Source organism: Pelobates fuscus, chromosome 13, assembly GCF_036172605.1.
Source record: "Pelobates fuscus isolate aPelFus1 chromosome 13, aPelFus1.pri, whole genome shotgun sequence".
Classification (NCBI taxonomy): Eukaryota; Metazoa; Chordata; class Amphibia; order Anura; family Pelobatidae; genus Pelobates; species Pelobates fuscus.
The window spans coordinates 22,727,643-22,753,128 of record NC_086329.1 but is presented as its reverse complement, the minus strand read 5'-3'; the positions used below and the strand labels follow the sequence as shown (position 1 = coordinate 22,753,128).

General features: G+C 40.3%; 1 protein-coding gene across 3 annotated transcripts in view; it reads left to right on the top strand.

Annotated features, from left to right (window-relative positions):
• STON2 (stonin 2) overlaps nt 1–25,486 on the top strand; it is an 85,818-nt gene that overhangs the window by 48,783 nt on the left and 11,549 nt on the right. For 2 of the 3 annotated variants that reach the window (XM_063440473.1, XM_063440474.1), the window contains 3 exons: nt 961–1,092; nt 2,565–2,795; nt 4,292–4,489. In XM_063440473.1, coding sequence (XP_063296543.1) covers nt 1,017–1,092; nt 2,565–2,795; nt 4,292–4,489 — 505 coding nt within the window. In that variant the 5' untranslated portion in view covers nt 961–1,016. Of the gene's footprint in view, nt 1–960; nt 1,093–2,564; nt 2,796–4,291; nt 4,490–6,748; nt 6,817–25,486 lie in introns of those variants that run through there. The other variant, XM_063440475.1, reaches the window with a different exon arrangement.

Below are 25,486 nucleotides of genomic sequence, written 5' to 3'. Positions count from 1 at the left end.
ACTATCAATCTGACATTACTACTCCGAGACTTCGGGTAATCAAACACTCATGCTTTTAAATAACCAGTATAGAGAGCAAGAAAAGCAGTCTTTTTAGAGCTATAACTCGATATGTTTTATGTTTATACATATGTATGCATGGATATGTATTTATCGATGTTTCGGTCCTAATAAATGTTTTAAAACTATCTGAACATTCATTGAATAAATAGGACACATATTACTATACAAAATATCAATTTTTGTTTTCAGAACATGTCATACGCTAACTTTGATTCTTGCTTTTCAACCCTTGTCCATACCCAGTCAGACCCACCTTCACACTGCAATCTCTAAATGGGGTTTTGGCTCCTTATTTGAGTAAGCAGGAAAAGTCAGTATAGGTACCAAAGAAAATCTGCGGGGAGTGATGTAACTACCAAGGTTGTAGCTGCCACCAGGCCCGTCACTCCAGGGGGCCCGACCGCAGCTGCAACCCCTGCGACTATGGGCCACCATAACTTCTTTGGCTCAATCGGTGTGCCCCCAGGAGTGGGTGTGGGAAGCATAAGAATGAAGAATAAGAAACAAAATCATATGTGCCTGCTTTTTCCAGCATGCAGAGTGAGGCTAAAGCTGATGAAAGAACAAATTGTCTCAAAGTGATGCATCCCCTTTTAAAAGTTATACGATCAGCAAATGTTCAGGTGAACCTGTGTGTTGACTGCCTTATTTAATAGTTCTGAATAAGCCAAGGAATTATCCACTGCTGTGTTACTTTTTACAGACAAAACTACATCTCACACTATTCAGAATAGATTGTGACACAGTGTTGGGATTTAAAGGGACACACTAGGCACCCAAAAAAAGTCATATTTGAGGAACTGTGTGAATTAAACAAGGGGCCCTTAAGTATGCAGGGCATTGATCTTCTTAAATCCGTGTCTTACACATGTAATATTCATATAAATAATCCTGTAGGTACCCAATTGGGGACATGAGTCTACACACAAGCCTGTGAGAATGAGCCCCTGAGAATGACATCACTGCCTGGGACTATCGCCACCCACAAGTCTGAGTGGGTCTCCTTCAATGAAGAATTTAAATACCAAGGTATGGAGAAGGAGCATTGGGGCTACAAACCATGACCATCTAATTCACAAAATAAAAATTTGGGTAACGTTGACTTGTCATATAAAAAAAATAGATAAGTATCTAGATGTATATAAACAATATAAGAACAATGAGAGCACTCATTATATAAATAATTTTACCACATGTTATTGATTGAATATACCTGTAAAATATATTAAAATAGAAACCATTAAGTCGTACAGTTACAATAACTTATTCTTATTAAACTCTATACGGTCTCGCTCACATGGTTCTGAGCCACTTAAAAAGCTGGTTCATACTGTAAAGCATTTTAGAAAATGGAAAGCTGAAGTAGATATGCCTTCAGAGATGGTTAAAGTGCAGTACACAATGCCCAACTTGTCTTGGTGTTCCTTGTCGGCTTACAAAACTCCAGGATACCAGATGGGTGCATAGATAACAATATATTCACCTAAAAAACAAAATCTCAATGAAAGAAATATACAATATAAAAGTCCACCTCACTTGACGCGTTTCGGCAATAAGCCTTTTTCAAAAGTGTCTGTGTGCGTCCATTTCTGTCCCTTGGCTTTTAAATCAGATTTGGCGCCTTTCCTGGCCCGATTTCTCCCGCCCAAAATCGTTATCTACTGCTGTCCTCTTCCTGGTTGTGCGAATATGACGTCAAACGTGCGCTTGTTACAGCCACATATTGATTACATCAAGACGTCCTTGGAAGCATCTATAGGGATCTTCCGGGTTGTGCAATTATCATGTCGGGCGTGCGCTCGTTCCAGGCGCACATTGATGATGTTATGATGTCTATTATCCATAGACTTCTATTAAGCTCTTACCCATTTTTATTTTTTACACGTCTCGATGTAAGTGACTGGATTTATACTTGCACGTGCTCCGTGCACAGCCACTATAAGTTGGGACGTTAGTAGTCCAGCATAATAGTCATTTAGGGATCAAAGCAGGGGAAAAAAAGGGTTCATGTGTTATACACACTAACCCAAAATTCCTAATGAATTCGGGCTCCATCCACCATAATTCCAGAGTATTTTTTATATGCATATAATCAACTAGAATAAAGATATTTAAGAGAGAGAATCAATCAGTTAAAAACATAATTTGTCAAATAAGATTTTCCCTATCTAGTGTTTATAATATTATAGAAATTCCTTTTCCTCTATGTCTATTTTGTCTATTCGTACTAACAGTAATAAAAGTTACGTTTTAATTAGGGTACTCAATTTTCATTCTCTACAAATCTCTTCATGGTGGTTTTAACACTATGGGGTCAGGAATACATGTTTTGTGTTCCTGACTTTATAGTGTTCCTTTAATGTGTCCACTAAACAGTGTAATGTAGCTAAAGTTAAGATACAATCGATAGGAGGGAAAAATCTACAGTATTTGAATTTCAATGAACTACAAATAATTAGCTGTTTAATAAATCCCTCTGGCTGGTTCATCATGTCTTGCAGATGGGGAAAAGAAGGAAGCAGTGAAAAAGGCACCGGAGGTTTCCATAGCAGACCTCGAGGGAAGGTCACAGGTATGCGCTGGGGGTGAAGACTTGCCTCCGAAATTTCTGCTTGATGCCGTGTCCTTGGGAAGAGATCATGTAAACAATTCTCAAGAGCCTGGGAAAGATCTATTACCAACATGGGTTCAGTTTGAAGAAACCTCTCCTTCTGTTACTACGTCCAAAACCGGTAAATAGCTGGTCCATTCTTATTGGTGTGTATTTATTTTATGATGAACTGGTTGCTATATAGAAATAAACAAGTGTAACTCTACACAGAACAATCAATATATCACAAAGATATACAATATTCACAGCCTATTTTAAAGTATATTCCTGGCTAATCCATGGCAGTATTACAATAGGAGCGTGCAACATAGACTGGAGATCCCATGTGGTAGGTGGGGTAATTCTAGCTTTTATTTTCTGTCCTAAACAGCCAAGTGGGCAGAGCAAATCCTATTGTGAAAAGAAAATTACGGTAAGTATGATATGGCAACATTTTCCTTATCATGGCCCCCTTTCAGGGCCCAGTAAATGTCTCTCAATGGACTCACAGGGATTTTTTTTTCTGCAAATCGTCTAGAGTTGTTCTTGTTTTTTATTTTATTTGATGCACTTTTCTTTATTTTTTGTACCTTTTTGTTCAAAGAAAGGAGATATTACAGAAAAAAATATATATTTTTTTTAACATGCATTTTGTAAGAGGATGTAGTAGGGGGGTAGCTGTGGTCTTGCAGACCCCTAGCCACTTTGTGGTGATGATCACTTGATGAACCCACGAAACTGGGCATCTCCTGGTCTCTTATTGGACCATATGTATTTTTATAACTTGCCAGGGGATTAGGCATCTCCTGGGCCCTTAAAGGGGCCCATAATACATATTCGTTTTTTGAAAAAGGCCAGACTGTTCATGTCCTGGACTTTTACTGCCCACCGATTTATTTATTAGAAGGGGTTAATGCTTGAATCCTCTTTGATATATTTCTCCATCATGAATCCCATGGAGTGGAAAAAGAGGAGAACCCACTCTCCAGGCCTCTTCTAGTTTATTTGGGTTCCCCATGTGTTTTTTGTTTTGGTTTATTTATCTATTTATCTATTGATATGGCAAGACCCAGGCAACTCTGTAAGGGCTGGTTGTTGTGTTTTTTATTTTATTTTGGTTTTATCCTTTTTATCTTTTTACTGTTAGCTACAAACAGTAACACGGTGTTGTTGTTTGCGGTGTAATTGACAAGCTCGTGTCTGATATTCCCCTAGTGTCATGCTTTCTTAACATTTACACTAGGAAAATAGCTCCACGGTCTGAGCTAAATTACCCTCAGAAGCCAGCCTGCCAGCCATGATAATGAATATTATGGATCCGTAAACTGACTTCCGAACATACCAGAATTCAGACAGGGTGACGCCATTTACGCCTCTTAGAAAATGGAAGGGTAAATGTATGGGACGTTATACATTGCATGTACAGTATGAATATAACGTTTCACGTGTACAGCAGAACAAGAAATTAAACCTACAGCTACACCGCATATTTTGCCTATTTAGTGTACAGTTAAACTCTGCACCAAGTCTAAAGTTTAAATTTTAGAAGAAATATTTCACTATTGAATACTAAATGCTTTCCTAATAAAATTGTGTTTTTATTTTATAAAATGTATTTTTTTTTATTTTTTTTTTAAGCTTCCCTATTGAAAGATATATCATGTACTTCGCCGGCTCGGAGTGCCACCAGAAGACACGGCCTACCCTCACAGAGCAGCTCGGAGACTCAGTACGATGGTAGCAGCAGCCCAAGCATTAGCCCTTCGTACGCCGATCTGCAGACCATCCAAACAGATGAAGCCGTCAGCGAGGATGCTTCCGAAACTGGCTCGGCTGGTGAGTCTCTACCCATCTCCCTGAATCTGAGTTCAATTAATCCACAACAATCGTTTTTAAATACAAGGCCATGCGGGTGTGCCCACTTAGCTAGATGCATTGTTTTGTTCTTGTTCCTATAAATGTTATCCATCATTCTGTAATGCAGACCTATAGGCCTAGGTCCCTGCTTCGACAGCTTGTCTTTTTTTGCCTTATTCTAAAGAATGAACAGCACTAATGTGATGGTAACCATGGTCCATTAGTGACTATGGGATGTTCTAGGATACATGCAAAGCCGGGGGACCCTCTTCAGCTCCACGCCCTTTATATGCCAGGAACTCACGTTAGTGCTGTACCCTCGCGCATGCATGAAAGTACAAAACTGATGTCTATAGAGGATCTTGTTTTCCTCTGCTAGTGACGGCTTGGGAATTGACACAGCAACGGTAGCTTCATTTTTTTTATCAAGCAGAGGGGAAACACAAGATGACAAAGTTGTCCCTAATTTGTCTTGTGACCTTTTTTGACGGCGTTCGGATTCAGTGAACTTCCAGCACAGCCAATGTGAGTATTTCATGAAGATTTTAACTTTTGGAAATATTTAATTTGAGGGGAGGGGTGGGGGTGTCAGAGCTTCTTCTAAATGCACTCATAATCATTTCTAGGATACTGTTTTTTTTTATCATCTGGACTAGCTTTTAGAAGTAAATGTTTTTTTTTTTTTCTTTTTCATTTTAGAATCTTTCGAAACCTTTATTTTCACTTACTATTAGGCATGGAACTGTTCAATTATATTGTGGTGCAAGCAAGTTCCCAGAAAGAATGTTAAAGCATTTTACACCATGCGGGTGTGCCCACTTAGCTAGATGCATTGTTTTGTTCAATGCACGTTCTGGGCATGGATCTGTGACATAGCTCGATAAACGAAACTGAATGGAGATGGGTTTGTGTTTGTCTCCTGGGTTACAGTTCCACTCTCGCCAACAATGTGATCTGACAGGAGAACAAACAGCGGACTGAATACCGCTGGAATCTTGTGTTCAAACTTTGCTTACCCTATATTTATCTTTATTACTGGCATTTCTAAAGCGCCAACATACTCCACAGCGCTTAAGTGAAAAAGACAGTACAATGTACACAGACCAATACAAATGGTAATAAGTGCCCTGCCCGTTCCCTATCCAGATCCCACCTCATGCTAGTATTCTCAGTGAGGAGACGTGTAGAACTGTAACAAAACAGGTGGAGTCCGACTTTCTCTTAGACACAGATTCCCTCTCTGAGCTTTTTAATAATTTACTAATTATTTAAACACTCACACACAGGATTCTCCCTATTCTCCCCTATTTTCCTTCCTTAATACTATACACAAGGGCATCTTTCTCTGTCTCTATACTAACTTCACATCCATCTCCTATCGATATAAAACATACAGGGCATTATTTTACATGAACGCATGCCATTTTCTTTTCTATATGTATCTGCACACAGACCATACATCTTTATGCTTTACACAGGTCATTCGCCATTCTACCTATATGCTACATACAGTCTGTTTTTCCTTCTACCTATATGCTGCACTAATGCCATGCGTGTTAAAAGCACACTGTAGGCAATGTATCTGCTTCATCTCATTGAACTGATTATAGTGTTTTGAATTACCTGGTGCTTTGGCTAACAAGAAATCATTAGCCTGAGCAGCAGTAGGCAGCTGTGATTGGTTGAGAGTGTCAGCTGACTGCTTTTAGCTCCAATGGAATGAATGAATGGATGTGACTACAAGGAAGTGTGTGATTTCTGCCTTAGCCACACCTCCAGAAGGGGTCGGACTATGGGTGGCCAAGGACCCTTATTTAGTGTTAAACATCTCTAAACTGGTTTAACACTGAATGGAGGGACAGTGCCAGGGGACTCCAGGGACTATAACAAATTCAAAGAGATGAAATGGGTATAGCCTACAGTGTCCCTTTAAGTAATATAAGTTAGGGTGTGTTTGTATTCCTCTGTTTAAAGTGACAGTGAGACACTAGTCAGAGCCCAGCTGTAATTTTGTGTTTGTTGATTGAATATACAGCTGTGTTCACAAGCAGCTGGTTGGATAAGGAACAGGTGTGGAGGCAGGGTGCCTGTGTGAGACTGACTAACATCACCACTGCCTGAAAGAGAGAGAGAGACTCTCCGCATTCCAAGTCCACACAGAGGAGGAGGCAAATTAACTCTGGACAGTTTATTTAAGGGGGGTTGCGTACACACTGATCATGTGACTGTCCTGTAAAATCAACACTATCTTCACTTTCAAAGTGAGATCTCAGGACTAAGAGGGGACACCATGAGACTTTTGCAAGGTATTGTTTTTATTAAGTTTATATCACCTGCATATTCAACAGCATTGTACAGTAGGTAAAACTTAGAGAAATAGGACCACTCTGCCATGAAGGCTGTATAGCTCTCCAGACAACTGTAGCAGTCCCAGTTACACTTTACAGTGAATGTTCCAGTCTCTGGACACCTCTGATGACTGTCCCTTTTATAATCCCTAATGTCATGGGACCCTGTGAGCATGTTACTGTAACCAGGCTGGTATGCAGGTCGTGTTAACATTTTACCAGTATGCAGCATTTTATATACTCTCATTAGCAGAATTCTGCTATCACTACATTTTATAGCAAGTAAATTGTATGCGTTTAAATCTTTGTAAAATAAAGTATAACTGGTACAGGACTCAGCACAGTGGTTTAGAATCTATAATAGATAATGCCCACTTAAGTACTTCCTTGGCAGGTAGGAGAAAATTCTCTCTTAAAAATGGCTAAACTGAATGAACAATGAAACCGTGATTCCAGATCTATTTTTATCTTCTCGTTTGACCTTTTTCTGATACGCGGTTAACCTCCAGATCAGAAACCCGGTTAAGTTGTGTTACAATTATGGTAGCACTGCAGGCCTTGCATTATGTAAGGTCACAATTCAAACCACCGAACGCTGCTGGTCAACTGCATCCCTACTACGTCCGCCAAGGGTAGATTCTTCTTTGCTTGGGTGCTTTAAAAAAAAATAAAAAATACAGGCTGAATAACATTTATACTAACTTGCAGCCCAGATCTAATACAAATGTCCGCATTTACATTTACAGGGGACAACTTGGTCAGGTCTCTCATCGTATAGCCAATCAGTGTGGACCTGTTTTAGTACATTGCCGCTAGCATTCTAGGAATTAGATAACTGTCACATTCTGGAGCTAACACCGTGATATTCTGCGGCTGATGTGATTTAGAAAGAGTGATTCACATTGCTCATTGTGTTTATTTATTTGTTTGCCAATTTAGTTTTTGTAGCAAGCTCTTGTAGAAAGCTGGCATTAATGTGTGTATGAAAATCCCATACAGGCATTCGTGAGCTCCAACTCTCACTAGCATTTTAGAAGGAGATGTTGAATCTTCTTCACACTGGGCTATGGAAGAAAGAGTTAATACATTAAAAAAGTCTCATTGTTGGCAACAGGTTTATTGCCTACCCTTGTTCTAAAGGCATGCATTGCTTACTGAGCCAGAGTAGGCTGGATGTCTGATACAATGTGTTAGTAATATGTGGGAGGAGATAGATTGCACAGCCAGCAACCTCTAACCCCTCAGGTATGTCTACTGTGGTTGGGTGTGTCAAATTTCAAGCGGCAGGTTATTTTGTGACTTTAAAAAAAAAAATGTAAAAAAAAAAAAAAAAAAAAAAAATCTATATATATATATATAAATTTTTTTCAATCACTTCCTCCTATGTCTTTATTTTTTTTCTTTTCACTTTAATTCAATTTAGCATTTTACTTGTATGGCCTTCAATCCTAGGTTTGCTATACAGCGTTTTCTTCATGTCCCAGTGGAAGGAAAGGTTTGGTGGTGTAGGACATCTGACACTGGTTTTCTGTATAATATACACATTCTGCAATTTGCAGAATTATACCATTGCACACAGGAATGTTTTCTCTCGTTCACCATGACTCCTTGTTAGTCTACACCAGGGGTGCTCAAACGGTTGATTGACAAGCATCATGGTAGCTGTAGTTTTAAAACATCTGGGGATCTACCTTTTGGACACCCCCCCCCGGGCTACACTTGTAAATGTGCAGAACTTGCAGCAACCAGACTCTCCATATCTAAATGTATCTCTAAATAAATACTTTTCTCTTTAGCTTTACGTGCTTATTTCGTCCTGAAAAGAATATCACCTGACTACATCGTTCATACGCAGTGCATCGCGTATTAAAAAGTAGCGTCGCTTTTTTGCACGCTTGCTGTTAGAAGATTTTGTGCCTAATGTAAAATAGCAGTAATATATGGTGAAAGTATTTTTCTCCGAGAAGCAAGGCATTTATCAACCAAGATATGTGCAAACTCTTCGTCTTCAAAACGTAGATGCCACACTAAAAACAGTTAAGGAAAAATCATCAGCACTGTGCAGCAGACCTATAAACAGTAACAAATGAATAATAACATGTTTTGGCCAAAGTCAGCAAGTGCAAACTTAGGTTTGTCACATGTGAACTAGACGATGCGTAAGATTAACTGTGTTTTTTTTGTCTCTGAACCAGGAATTGCGAGGAACTAGCAGTGGTTTTAACAGTGGTTGCTAATTTTAAGTTCACTTGGGTTTACTTACTCAACAGGGAATTGTGGAAAATTGCGAGAGAATTTCTTATTTTACTCCAAAACATCGGGCAAAATTCTCCAACTTGGCGATTTCGGAATAAAATTGGCCGTTCTTTTCTCGGTTGATCGCAATTCCTGGTGTAGCAAATAACTCCACATTGTTGCCGCTTCCGTCATTTCACTCTGTCTGTATTCTTTTATTACTGAGTTTTGGTTAAAACGGTGTATCAGGATAGAGCAGAATTCAGAATATTGCTTTAGAATTAGAAAAAAAAAAATGTATTGTATTATGTAAAAAAAATGTATTTTTTAGACTTTTAAGACGATCTTCCTCTGACATTTATTTGTCCCTGGGAGCTCTGTCTGAAATAAATATTTATTTTTCTTCTATTCCTGTAAGTATTTAAATTTTTAATAGTACGTGTGATTTGTAATCTTTCCCTCTCCCTGATTGTCTACATTGCCCCTGCCCTTCCCACTCAGATGAAAGGGAGAGAGTCCTCCCAGTGACTGACAGGCCTGTGTTAATCTTGCTCCAGCATGCATACAGCATACCTTCTTGCATTGCAGCCCAGCACAGACTGAGCCTAGAATCAGCTGCACACAGGGTGAGTCAAGCCAGCTGTACACACCAAATACGCGCCTGTGTTCTACCTGCAGAATGCCCTAGAAATTTAACAATTCACTTACTTAATGAAGCAGGAGGATTTAAAGCAAGTGCAAGAAGGACAACAATTTTTTTTTGGTTTCGGGTCATAGGTTTCTTTTTGTCTACACTGCAGGGGGCAGTAACACACAGGGTCACTTTATTGGGTATCAGTGGAACAGTTTGTAGCATCTGAGTTTGGGAGATGCTGTATTCAGATCTATGGGGGCTGGGGGAGGCTGTTATGGAGAACTCCATTCAGACATATGGACTGTAACTTTTTCTGGTGATAGATCAATGGTATATGTGTAAACTGTCTATTTCCTGCTAAATATTCTCTGATTGGGGGGGATGGGGAAGGTTTTATTTGTGCAACATATGCTCCTTGTGGAGTACAGAGATAGCAAGAATCATAAGCCATCTGCCAACCTAAACTGTGCCTTCCTACACTCATCACGTGTGTGTGGGATACAGGCTCCTTTATCTGTGTATCCCCCACATGACACTATATATGGAAACGAGAGAGCTTGACTGTATTTGGCAGCACAAATCACTGTTTCCGCAGCAATTTAGATGGTAAGCTCCTCGTCCTAGCATTGCAGGAGTATTTCTGCAGCAGGTGCTATGTAATTCACTAGATAAACCAGAGTTTCTCGCGTACAATAAGCAAGAGTCAGCAGAGTGCTGTGTTTCAATTTTGATTGTTTTCTGATATTCTTTTTTTGTTTGTTTGGTTTTTCAAGATTCTAAAAATGTATTTCGCAGGAAAACGGGAAATCAAAGTAAACAGGAAGTGTATTCATTTTACAATTTGCTGGTAATGATTTAATTCAGAGTAAGCCAGGGCTATCACAGCAGATCAATGGTTACCTTATTGTGGTGTTAGGACCAGGCAGTCAAGGGGTTGCCAGAATGTTTAAATAGAGATAACGGAGATAAAGAGGGCTAATTTTTTAAATATAGATGTATTTCACTGTGATGATTGATGTGTGTGTGTATATATATATGTGTGTGTGTGTGTGTGTGTGTGTGTGTGTTTCTGGTACCAAATGATTCATTAACAGGAGGTACCTAGTAATCAGTAGGATATATATAAATGGGTTTGCTTAGCACACACGTGTATGTAATGGTATGTCTGGCACTCTGGGTCATTTAATAACTCCAGGAGTCGTACACAACGAGGGATACCTGGTGATCAGTAGGTTGGTGTATAAATGGTATCAGCAGTGACATTGTCTACATTCCATCACAATATAGAGAACTGTTTGGTTAATCCATATCCAGTAACATGTTTAACCAGGCAGTGCACCCACTGTAATCCAGTCTTTAGGGGATACAGTTCCTTGAAGTATATTAAAGTCCTGTAGATCAGATAAAAGGGATTATGCAGTCTTGGTGGAGACACGAGGTGCTTTGCAGTAAAACCTGTTCAACTGGTTTCTGGAGGCTGAACGTAAGAATGCCTAAACTGAGAATATCTGCAGATATGAGACCGCTTCCTGCTTGTGGTCTCTTTTTAATTTCATGGGTTTCAGCCATACAGTGGTCTGTCTGATGCCTGTCTCAAATAACCCAGTGATCTTTTTGTTAAGAATGTTGTTGTGATGCAGCCATGTCCTTAATTAATACCTTTGTAGCAGACACTTCGGCCCACCTCTTCCTTACTGTCATTCTGTCTCCTAAACAGTAATTTTGCAAACTTGTTATTTCATTAGTAACACCGTGACTTTCCATCACATTATTAGTAACTTTGCAGGTATGTACCTTCCTTTGTTAAACTTACAGTATATTTGTCATCCCATCCCCTATTAGCAGCTTTCAAGTAACTATATGTTTATTGGTAGCTTCAAAATCACTTCATACCTCCCAACATTTAAATGGACAGAGTGGGGGACTCTAAATTTAGGGGTGTGGGTGGGGAGAAATTGTAGGTGACTGACTAATAACAATTTATGCCACTACAATGTAGTTTAGAGCAAGAACAATGTATCTTATTTACACAGACTGATTTCTAAACACATTTATTATAGTTTAAAGACACATTACTGAGATTATTATTGCTGTGGAGCATGGGCAGAGAGGGTATGGGGGGTGGGGGGACGCGTCACCCAGGAAATCATGCGGGGGGGACAGGTAATGGATAATCCACCCCCCAGTTAAATTTGGCATATATCGTTTTGCAGAGGCAGCAGACAGTGGAGCAAAAGCAATTGAACTTACATTGCATGTTCTCTGCTCTGCCGCACTGCCGCCGCTATATGCACACTTCTCCTGCTTGCCTCCGAGGATGGCTACACCTGTTGAAGCTGAGCCTGGGTGTAGGTGGGTGTGACCTCTCTCCCTCCATGTAACCCCTGACCCGGCACAGCCACGGGGGCTAGCGGCACAGCCACGGGGGCTCTCTGGGAAGAGATTATAAGAGGACCCTGGTTCAGTGCATATTGACTGAATTGCACAGGAGACATGGCTATGGTCATACCGGGCAAGAGCATGGCTCGGGCCCAGCGGCGGGGGCTCCATCCCCGGGCAGTCCGACGCACCTGAGCTGATCGCATTGATTTTTGTTGCAGAAAACAGTAGAATCCTGTTATTAGGAAATCCAGCCAAAAACTTACTGTAGTTTACCTGTACCCATCATAGGATTATGTACTTATAACTGCCCTAGGCAGAACATTTGAGATTGCACTACAAATGTTCAGCATATGGATAATGGAACATGTGGCACTGTGTTGCATAGAGTTAAGCAGAGTATTTTAAGTCCCGCGTAGTGACAGTTAAATTTAGAGCCAGTTACTGAATGAACCTGTCCTGAGCCCAGTGGACATTGTGTAGATGCAGTCAACCATGTGAAAAGCAGCATTCTGGAATGTAGGATCAGAGCTTCAGCAGGACACATTTCTCTCTGGTTTTATACTGACTCAAATGAGAGGAACTCAAAAAAAAATTTTTTTTTAAAAATCATAGATAGATATCTAACCTTTTTGTTTGCACACACAAGGGTTTATCCACTGAACCCTCAGTGGCAAAATTTATACAAACCAAGAATATTTCAAGAAATCCTCCAACTTGGCTGTAGTCACAGCTTGAATACTGTAGCCTAAATGTGGACATTTTGGATTTCAATGCTACAATTTGGTACTTTAAAGTAGGTCACGAATTTAAAGTAATGTTAACGTGTAAACTAAATATTAGTATCATTTTTATGGGACCAGATTGTCTAACTATTTTCACAATTCCACCAGATATGTATTGAATCGCCCATTCCGTTGCTTGCATTAACATTTTCACAATAATCTTAAAATGTATCATTGATTAATAAGCATGTTTTTTAGTTCTGTAGAATTAGATATGGATGTTCCTTAAAGCACAGGTTTTGCCTGGTATAAATTCTACACTCTCTCTAGCCTCCCCTCTGCAGGTCACAACTAGCTAAACTAATCTGACAAGGCATGTGAAACTCTCATTTTGCTCAATTTCAGTGGGAACAGAATGGAGCACTATTGTTTTTCAATAGACACAAAAAAGAGGATTTTAAAACGAAAAAAAGAATTACAATAGACTCTCTCCTCCCATACCTGGGGCAGGTTTACACTCAAAAATGACTCACCTCCAGAACTTGAACAATTGTTCTTGGTAACTATCCCAAGTTGAATGTAATAAGCATCAAAACCTCTTCTTTGGGATGATATTGCATTCCAAACTGAAATGAGAAAAGGATGGACCTTACCTTGAGTACCATCTAGTAGATATGTACAATGACGCTTACAATTAAATGACTCAATAAAAATGCAGGATAGTCAGGATACAAAGGTAAAAGCGGTGATGCTTTATAAAAAATCACATCACACAAATAACGGGCATAGAGTATCTGGGGCGTCCGAACGTTGGTAGCTGCTAACTGTTATGTTTAAACCTTGCTGCTGCATGTTGTTGACACACAGGAACAAGGAAAGTTTTGCGATAATGGGATAGCCTGTGGGTGCGAAAAAAAACCCTTGCACTGTTGCCGCAGGGAAAATCTTTACTGCTGATTGGTCATGCGGAACAGGCTCGCCAATTTTGTCTCCAAAGAGCTGGTACTAAAGTGTATTTCTAAGAGTTCGAATCTTGTGCTACTGCATCGTTGACACATGAAATAGGGCTAGGAGGACACAGAACTCGATTTAACCAGGCACAAACATTCCGAGCTCCTAGAGGCATAGCAATAATTAGTAGGGGCATTTGGGTCCCAAAGAAGGACTACACCATCTAAAAATGGCTTTGCAAAGTTTGTCCATGATGGACTGGAATTTGATTTAAAAATTATTATAGTTGACTAGAAGGTTGTTGATTGGATGATGGGGTGATTAAATTGACATTACCATGTTACTGTGACTACTTAGTACTCTAGTTAGATGAATGTCAACAATCGGATATTTAATAGCTTTATTTCTAGAGGTTATTCTTCCCTAGATTAAGGCCTCTGACCCAGAATCATCTGTAATAACTAGTCTACTGCGCTGTACATTATACTCCCCTTAAGAGTACTGAGCTATGAACTTGCCATTAAAACATTAATTGAATAATTTATCAAGCTCTTCTATGATGTACACTGCATGTGGTCAGAACCTACATCATGAATTGAACCATCTTTTAAATATAAATTATGCATGTTAAATCAGCTTTTGTGCTATACATTGTAAAAATAGTATGTGGCTGGGCTAACGAGTTGTGCAAAGTCCAACAATCAGCCTGGCCCATCCCATGCAACTACTGATACATTTTTGTGGCTTGCAAGTGGCAAAGTCTGGAATTTTCTTCTTTTCTTTTTTTTTTTTTTCCCTGTTCTTGTCAAACCCGATAGAGATTGAGGAGATTCTAGATTCTCTATACACTAATTAGTTAGTTAGTTCCCTCTACATCGCTTTCCCAGGCCCCTCAAACTCCCTAAGAGGTTTCCAATTGTTTCCATAGCAACCTATTAGAGCATCGCAGGCCCTCCGTTGTGGCTTATTGTTTAATTTTCCCTGTTGCCCCTTTGTCTTTCTTTACTTTCTGCCTGAACTTTTAAGATGTTGTCCTTGGGTTGGACAGGGAAGGGGGGGGGGAGGAATAGCACAGAGTTTTAAGGAGTGAGAAAGGTTTACAGCCATCTCTTTGTGTAACCATCAGGCCCTTTTAAACACTTCTGGCTATAGAGAGGTCATATGCCTTGTTTCGTGTTTAACCCTCTCCCTGCCTCTCTGTTTGGTTACGTCACTTAGAACATTCGTGGCACGAAATGCAAGTCCTGAAAAGTTTGAATGATTCATTAAACCGCAGTAAAAACAAAACCTCCCAGTGTATGTGGAGACCTGCCTTGAGAAGGAGGCAGGAGGGGGGTGGGGGGGGGGAGTGTGAAATCATTTAAAAGTTTAATTTTGAACAAGGCCACGATCAGGCACAGCAAAACAATGTTTAACGTCTGGCTTCTATGTAAAATATTTCTGGCTGTGCAATTATTTCTTTCCGTGTGCCCTGCATTTACACTGTGAACTACAACTAGCAAACCTCACTGTAATTAGCAGAGCATAAAAAGTCTGTATGTTCCTAAAAGTGTAAAACGGTTAAGCCTATATTTTCCCCCCAGAAATTGTAATAGTATATTACATTTCGTTTCCTGTGTTTTGTGCTGAGGATATGTTACCCACCGTGCACCTGGGCCCCTCTTCCCTGTTGTCTGTATTTTAGTATTTTATTTATTTTCACCTTTTCCAGTCTCAAACATTACTTGCCAGGGATAATGGAGAAGTATGACTTCTAGGTGTCTTCATCTATGTTAAAACCGCTTGGAGTGACCATGACATTCACAGTAATACATTTCATGAAGATGTGTTCACTAGACATGGAATTATAGTAAAATGAAAACAAATTTAGGCTAAAATACCCAAGCTGTGCTATAACTGAGTTGGAGATTTTTTCTGATTTGGTTAAAGAGACACGATAGTCACCAGATAACAACTCCTGCTTATTGTATTTGTTCTGGTGAGTATAATAATTTCCTTCAGGCTTTTTTGCGGTAAACAAAGTGTTTTCAGAGAAAATGCAGTGTTTACATTACAGCTTAGTAATACCTTCACTGTCCACTCCTCAGATGGCTACTAGAGCTGCTTCCTGGGTCAGTGCTGCACAGTGTAACTAACATTCAGTGTCTCCTCCCTCTGCATGCAGACACTGAACTTTCCTCATAGAGATTAATTGATTCACTTCATCTCTATGAGGAGATGGTGATTGGCCAGGGCTGTGTTTGGCTTGTGCTGGCTCTGCACCTGATATGCCTCATTGACAGTCTCAGCCAATCCAATGCTTTCCTCTGTGAAAGTATTGTGATTGGCTCAGAATACCACTCCTGATGATGTCAGCCAAGCAGGGAGATCGGGGGCAGAGCCAGCAGAAGTTGACTGCAATAAAGGTAAGATTTTACAATATTTAGGGGGGGGGGGGGCAAGTAGGGGCCAGGGGGGCTAGATGGTGGTTTTAATACTATAGGTTCAGGAATACATGTTTGTGTTCCTGACCCTATAGTGTTCCTTTAAGGGACAAGCAATCGGTCTAGTCTGTAATAGAGGCTGTGCAGCCCTAGATATGAGCAGTTAATGCGCAGCCCTAGAGATGCACTGTTAATGAGTCTTGCCCATAGGCTGAATACCCTGAGGGGAATTAAAGGGTTACTCCAAGCACTAGAACCACTTCAGTGATTTCAAGTGGTCATGGTTCCTGGAGACTGCATGTTCAGTGTTTCTGTCTAAAACGCTGCACATATGGAGTTTAACCCATTTGCTGCCTGAGGTGCGTCATTGGTGAACTAGAGGTCCTGGCTGGCTAATGTTAATTCTGTGCACATTTCATTGCAAAAACTCTCATTCATTGACTTAGAGCCGTCTGGCGATGCTCTCAGCCAATGAATGGTAACCGCATCTGCTTCCAGTTTCTGCAGCTCTGCAAAAGCCAGAAGCACGTCATCAAACCAGCAGGGAGTCTCGGAGCATGGCAGGAATCCAGGGCAAAATGTTGCTAGACAGTTTGTCCCATTACCGGGGAACCAACCCCAGGTACTCCTCATACCATAACCACTACAGTGGACTGTACTAGCTGTGATGCTTGAAGTAACCATTTCATGCAATGCCCGTGTGTTTAAGGATGTGCTTGCTGAGGACAATTTCCTTGGCTCCCAGACGCACCATGGGACAAACTGTGGTTAGCAGGGTAGGAAACAGAAACTAGGACTGTCATCGAACCCACGATTGTTGGGAGGTTTCAGCTATGACTGCAGTTTTTCTTTTAGGGATGTGGAATTGTTAAGGGAACCCAAAGGGATCGTGTTTGTCTGAATGATGATATACCACAGAACTTTAACCCTCGTATTGCATGTTCTACAGGAACTTAGATAATTAGGAAGTAAGATTTCCTCATTCTTGACCTCACTAGTGGTCAATAAAGAGGATGAGCATTGCGTGTTGAAGAACCCTCTGGTTTTTGTCATACAAAATTGGGGAAAAATTTGGCTATGTGGTCTTTTATTTAGCAGGTCAATTATCACCCAACCCAAAATCGGACTGATTAGTAATAAAGCCCTGTACGTTTAAAAAACGATATATATATATTTTTTAAAATCTCACTAGCACCTGGTCATCATAGGGAGTTCAGGAGCAGAGGAGACATGTAGTGCAATAGTTTCCTTGCTATATTATATGATAGTTATCTTTTATATCGCGCCAACATATTATGCAGCGCATTACAGTTTTATGAGGATATAAGTGGCAAAAGATTGGCAATCTGACTATTAGATTGTAAGCTCTTTGTGTGACACTGTGTACTGACAGCTCGGTGCCAGAGCAGCATGTTTGTGTTAGGCTTGCCGGTTGTTTCCCCATCACAAACAGAGCACATTTATATTGTTAATTTGACTGCTAATACCGCGTTTCACTGAGAGTAGAACAAGGCTGTCAGTGTGTGTGCCCTCAGACCCTTCTCTGTGTGGGTTGGTAAACATTCTAATTTTCTTTGGGCACAAACTGTAACCTTGTGTCAGCATAAGGCCTATCATTTATGCCCTTTTCTTTTTCTCTCATGGGCTGATTATTTAAAAAGGGCAACAACACCCCCCTCCCCTAGTTTACACTTGGACGCTGCCTTTCTCCTGTGGAACATCTTTAAATCAGCATTTGAAGATTGCATCGATCTCCGGTACTGAAACAGTTACTGAGGAGGTCTACATACTCTGCACTCCTCCTGAACAGATATTAAGGTTCTGTATAAAGATGTAGATGTGCAATTTTCGATTAAAGTACTGTGTAAAAAAAAATATAGAGTTCTTTATATTATATTGGAGAACAATGTAATGATATGGAGAATACTATATAACGATAAGGAGTGATGTATAACAATGTGGGTGTACTGTATTTGTATAATCTGAACAAAGATGGGAAAGAACTTATGTAGTAATGGGGTACGGTATAAAGATCTGGGATACAGCTAATAGAGTAGTCTATAAAGATATGAGTGTGCTGTATTGGGGCCCAGTATAAAGAAATAGGTAGTGCTGTATGATGCTCTGTAAATAAATAAGAGTTCTGTAATAGTGTTGATAAAGAAATGGGGGTTGTCTGGTACTCCTTTAAGACATGGGGATACTGGTTATAGGGTGTGAGTTCTATTTTTTGGGTATTATGAGTGGTGTATTTAAAGAGACACTATAGCCACACACAAAAAAACAACAATAACTTTAGCTTAGTCACCAGAACAACTACAGCTTAATATTATTTGTTCTGGTGAGTATAGTCTGTCCCTGACGGCTTTTTATTGCAAACACTGCCTTTTCAGAGGAAAGGCATTGTTTACATTAAAGCCTAGGAACACCTCTAGTAGCTACTCCTCAGACGACTGTTAGAGGTGCTGGACAGTGTCTCCACACTCTGCATAGAGGCGTTGATCGCTCCCCCTAGAGATACATTGAATGAATTCACCTCTAGGAGGAGATGCTGATTGGTGCAGTCCGGCATTATGCAGCGCATGTGCAATAGCCTCCCAATGCTCTCCTATGGGAAAGCATTAGATTGACTGAAATAATCAAATCTGATGATGTCAGCCAAGGAGGCTAGACACCGGGAACATGAGCTAACAGAACTTTATGAACATGGTAAATGGTGAGGGTTAAAAAAGTTGTTTTATTTCTATTTTTTTCCTTTTTCATTCACTGAATGTATGAGCACAATGTTTTGTAGTCTACAGCAGCTGGTTAGCCAGTTGACCAGTGGCTTCCTTAGGAAATTAGAGTACAAGAATATATAATTCTGGTTGTGTATGACTGCGAGCATTTCACGTGCAAAGGAAAAGCTTCAATGGATTAGTAACAGGTGTATTTGTGAGCCAACAATGTGAATGAACAGTCTGGTATTTAACAGTGATGGAACAAGGTTTAGAAATGTGACATCAGCCAGGAGCATATTTCCACCTAATCAGTCGGGAGCTATTAACAGTTTAATTGATACGCTTTTCTAAAGAAGTGTGTTTTTAATGATTTTTTGAAGGAGTGGAGACTGGGTGAGCATCTGACGGAGGAGGGAAGCGAGTTCCACAGGAACGGTGCAGCCCTCGAGAAGTCTTGAAGGCGAGCATCAGAGGTGGGAGTACGGACAGAAGATAGACGTAAGTCTTCAGCAGATCGTAAGGGCTTAGGAGCAGCATTATGTAGAGATTTGAAAGCAAGAACCAGAATTTTAAATTGAGTCCTAAATCTTACAGGAAGCCAATGTAGGGACTGACAGAAGGGTGAGGCGTGGGAGGTGCGGGCGGACAGGAAGATGAGCCTCGCCGCCGCATTCATTATGGACTGTAACGGCGCAAGTTGGGAGCACGTAAGACCACTGAGAAGCGGATAACAGTAGTCAAGGCGAGAAAGGACAGTGGAATCGACAAGCACCTTAGTCGCATTTGGCGTTAAGTAGGGTCGGATGCGCGCAATGTTTTTGAAATGGAAACGACAAGAGTTGGTGATAGACTGAACATGAGGCTTGAAGGAGAGGTCGGAGTCAAAGAGAACACCTAGGCAGCGAGCCTGCGTGGTGGAGCTGATGCTAGCACCATTGACTTGGAGGGAGACAGACACAGGAGTAACAATACTTGAGGGAGGAAAGACCAGAATTTTAGTTTTGGTCAAGTTTAGTATAAGGAAGTGGGCAGCCATCCAGTTAGAAATAGCAGAGAGGCAGTCAGAGACACTAGTCAAGAGGGACGGGGAGAGGACAGGTAGATTTCCGTGTCATCTGCATTGAAATTATATTGGAAGCCAAAGGAGCTAATGAGTTTAGCAGCTCTTAGTCTGGGGGCAATCTAAAACAACAGCTTCCCATAAATCATCATCCTCATTAGCCTTAAGCACTTCCCTTTGCCTGCCTAGAAAACAGCGACTGAATAAATCTAGCTTTGAGAAACTGGAGTCTGATGGTCAGATAATTTGACAGAGACGATGAAAGATGATGGTCAGCTTGTCCGACCTTGGCCTTGTAACATCATTCTCTGCTTTCATGCAGCAGAAGGGATACCGTTCTTGTGGCCGTTGTTTTTTTTGTATGTTTTATTTTTTTTTTTAGAGAGCACTAGCTGATACTGCAATGTTGTACAGTATAACAGGGCGGCAAACATATTGCTTAACGGACAGTCCTTAACAATTTTACACTTTTCTGAAAATAATAACGCTGTGGAATGTGAGAATATGGAAGAGTGAGGTACGTAATTCCAGAGTATAGGTGCACCATGGCATAAATTCTCTGAGAGTGGGAGAAAGAGCTACTTTCTGTGTTACTTTTTAATTGTTCCCTATATGGTCCTGATTGAAAGCCGATGGTCAGGCAGGCAGACTGAAGAAGGAGATGATGATCAACAAGCGAGATCAATGACTTTTCCATGACAGATAAGTGATAGACAGGCATATTAGTATTAATACTTTATAAGATACTAATTTATTTTCAGATCAAATCAGACCAAAAGAGACAAACGCCAAATAGCTGGTAATTTGTCACTTGACTTTTGCAACAAACTTTGACTGGAGAATTGCTGGAGGCAGAAAGGCTTCATTATCTGAAATATTTTTTATTTTTCTACCAGCAACATTTTTAAAAGTGAATCGTACTTAAACTCCAGGATGCTTTATGTGATTCATGGCCGATATCTGACTGCGTTAAAGAGGTGGCGATAAGACCATGACTGCTAACTTGCAATCTTCAACTGTAATGGCTCTTGAGATATACCCTACTGATGATGTTTGACGTTTTCTTTCCCTCTATTCTGTCAAATGACTTACACTCAAGAACCATGGGTACTAGGTTGAATGTAATGTCCTGTTACCATTACTGTCATTGTTTATCACGTCATGCAAAAATAAAGAATTTATAAAAATAATAATAATAAATAGAGGTGGCGATAGTCACCCCTGGATCAGGGCTCTTTTAATAGTGGCACAGAAGTTACCGTAAGTTGGAGAGAAATTAGAGATAGCAGTCCTTATTTGGCAGTGTTGACTTCCTCCCATTGTTAAACGTTGCATAGCAGCTCAGTTGTTGCTAAGGATAGAAGTACCCACACTATTCAGATATATCAGGGAGAGCACAGCAAAGTCTTAACATTCTACACTGAACAGGCAGCTCCCCCCCCCCCCCCCCTCCCACCCCATAATAAATGTAAACCTTAACACCCCAATCAATTTCTTGTCATCATTAAAACATGATCCACAAATCCATTTACTGCTGGACCAAAAAAGGGTATTCTGGGTATTGATATGCAAATAAGCACAAAGGGTTAACCCTTTAAGGACACATGACGGAAATATTCCGCCATGATTCCCTTTTATTCCAGAAATTGTGTCATTAAGGGTTAAACATAGAGATATAAACAAATGCAACGTATATCTTGTTGGATTTCCAGGCATTTCCTTTAGTTTGAATAGCATACACTTCCGGTCTTGCATACAGAACAGAAAGCAATTAGTGTGAAGTGTTACAGACAGCTTGACACTTAGAGGCTAAATCCCCCTAAACAGATACATGCCAAGCACTGACAGACCGAGCTCATTATCTGTAGACTGACAAAATACTCCTTGCAGCAGAAGATAACTCGAGCATACACTGCTCTTCCTGTGTGTCAAGGAAATGGTGCGTTCCCAGCTACTGAGACTTATACGTATTCAGAATAGCTTGCTGTGTGCTGGGGGAATGTGCATCCTAACAGCCAGTTCGAGTCATTTCCTCCAAAAGGAATTCTATCATAAAGAGCGGGTACAAGTACCATTTAAAATAGCTGGATAAATGACTCGAATGATCAATTTCAGCCTTTTCCACTTTGCGGTACTGCTGCTGATCCGAAAGAAGGCAAAACTGTTCTTATTGTTTATAATGTGCCAGCGTAATCCACAGCCCAGTACATTGACGCTATTTCGAATGTCGATGCAGAAAGAACAAACGTAAACTCCAAATACGCAACCCGATTTTTAAATCTTCTTTATCAAGCTTTTATAATGAACAGTTTTATTCTTATAACACCATTGGCTAGGCTTTAATAAGATCTGTAAATAATGCTGACAAATTAGTAGTTAGTAATAATAAATACTATATTCTGTTGCTGGTCTAGATGAAATCTCCTTTACAGAAGTCTCATATGATGTTATTATAGACTGTAAGCTCGTTTGAGCAGGGTCCTCTTTAACCTTTCTTTCCTGTAAGTTTTCTTGTAATTGTCCTATTTATAGTTAAATCCCCCCTCTCATAATATTGTAAAGCACTATATATATATTATGGATTTGGCAGATGGAGGCCACTCAAGTTTCATGGAGTGCCATTATATATCCTTGCAACCTCCATCCATATAACCTGCACAGTAAGTAGGTCTGTGCATGCTTAGAAGACCGGAACTCCATTGCTCTATGGTGTATATTGAATATCATGATCACTGTGTTATCTCACCTGCAGTCACTGGCAAACAACTAAAGGCCATCATACATATTCTTTGTAGTCTGGGTGCCTGGCCAGCATCCGATACTGCAGTCCGGCCAGTCCTAGCGTGGAGAGCACAAGCCATCAGTCCGTACTAAAACCTACATAGTGCAAGATTTGCAAAGACCTCTTGCACAATTCCTACCTGCTGCTTTACTCCTGCTGAACTATGTATAAAAAGATCCCAACACACCGCTCACTATTTTACTTTTTGGAAGAATGGTTTGAGGCTGCAGACAAAAAAACCCGCTTGCCAGCCCTCACATGAAGTCTTTACTCAATAACTGCTGTTATAAATTGTAGTGATTATGGTGGTTGGGGTGTCCATCTAGGGCTGCAAAGCAAGCGGGGTATACATATTTTTGGCCACCTTTGATTTTTATTTCCATTAATCCCATGATGCCCTACATGGGATATGGTGATAACCTTATAAATAAAATGCTGCCCCTCGTAATGATGATATGGGTTTATATGAGCGGAGAATAATATTTGGCACGTGTTCATTATGGCTTGATAATAAAAGAACATTGTGAAATCTTTAGTGGCTGAGAGTTCTCATGTTCCCTTTTTCACACGCTATCCACGACCTTGCTAAAGCTCACTTGTCTCTTAACCTCATATAAAATGCCAAATATCTGTGCAAAATTCTGTGGATGGCAGGATCTCTCACTGCACTAGGTTAGTAGTTCCAAGGTAGCCATTAATGTAAAGAAAGGATGCATTTTGTTATTTTGACGGATGGCACAAGCTCAAGACATCAGAAATCTCCCCATGCCTTTTGTGGCTTATTTTACACATAATCTGTCGAGGAATGCTTCAGTCAGTTCTCCCTTTAAATCCTAGTCCCTCTGGAATCTCATTTCAGTCCCCTTTGGATTTATTGGGTTTAAATTTATAGAATAACCTTATTTCAGTATTTGAACATAGTTCTGGGGATTTATGCTGACTTTTGGATTATTTTTTTTTGTACAGTATGTAAATTCTTGATAATTACTGTGAACCCTCTACTATATATATCCTGAGAACAACAGAGTCTTGAGACCCAATAAAGTTTCCCAGGCATGATTGTGACTCTTCTCATTATATGTAGGCCAGTTTTAATCATATATAGGATGTAGTAAATATTTTTTGGATATTTGTATATATCAATCTAATTTTGGTTGCAGGAATGCAGGTGTCCTATCTGTTAGTGACATTGGAGGAGTGTGTAGAATACATTATGTTATGCCATATGTCGTTGTTACTTTCTTGTGATGCTGCAACCATGCCTTGTTTTTGTTTAAAAGAACACTATAGAGTATTCCTGACCCTATAGTGTTAAAACCACTGTCTAGCTCTCCTTGCCCCCCCCCTAAATATAGTAAAATCGTACATTTATTCCAGTCTGCTGATGCTTGCTCCGCCCCAATGCGCCTCCTTGTCTGACATTATCAGAAGTGATGATCTCAGCTAAGGAGGCGGGCTAAGGGTGGAGCCACCACAAGCCAAATACAGCCCTGGAAAATCAGCATCTCCAATCAGGAAAGCTCAGTTTCTCCATGCAGAGGGTGGAGACACTGAATGTCAGTCACACTGAGCAGCACTGCCCCAGGAAGCTCCTCTAGTAGCATCTGTGGAGTGGCCAGTGGAGGTATCCCTAAGCTGCAATGTAAACACTGTATTTTCTCTGGGGGAAAAAAAAGTGTTTACTGCAAAAAGCCTGCAGGGACTGACTGTATTAACCAGAACAAATACATTAAGCTATAGTTTATCTGGTGACTATAGTGTCCCTTTAAGGGTTTTGTTAACCTGTGCATCTATTTATAAAGCCACTGAGGGATTCAGGAAGAGGAAAGATTTATAGACAGGAGCAGCTGTCGCCACGTATGTCACCACTTGGCTGGACTGCTTTCCCCTAATTTATTTTTTTTCAGTAAACAAACACACAGCATCATGGGAGGAAAGGAGACGCAAGCCAAAAAAATCTGAAACCCTCACAAATACTGCACATTTTCCAGGTTCTCCACCCAGAGTATTATTCCATGAATCTATACATAGGGGATAAGTGTCTGACGTTTCTGAAGTTCAGCTTTCCCATATGAAGTAATTCAATTTATTTGTGTGTAATGTTCAGATTTGTAGTTGGCCTTTTACCCCCCCCCCCCCTCCCCCCTTCTGGTTATTTTAATGGGGACTTTTTTTGTCCACATTTTGTTTGGCATCCAAATGATGGTTGATCGGGGCAGTTAAAAGCTACAGGGTGATCAAGACCCCATTAATGTGAGTATTGACATCAGGTATGTCCGTAGTGATCTTACCCAGCAAGATAAATATAACTGTGTGTTACTGTAGCATTTTAACCCTTATGCAGCCAGCTTGATTTCAATAGAAAATCAACTTTCAATGACATTCAATGACCTTGAGGTACACTACTGACGTGCATCCTGAAGGGGGGAGTTGAAGCATTTTGCCAGCATACAAAGGCTCTGATCCTAAGTAAAATTCACATGAGTGATTCACAGAAACTCGCATGAGTGATTCTCAATGTATTCTCTTCTTTTCTAACAGTTCCAAAAGGTGTCTTTTTTTATATTTTTTTGCCCTTGGGACTATTTCCATGTATTGCGCAAACACAATGTAGACAATCCCAGACACTGTCTGTTCCCTTAAAGTAGACCCATTGTGACTTATTTAAAAGCAACGTAGCTGTGGGTCTGTATGAATACCATTTACTAAACCTCAGCAT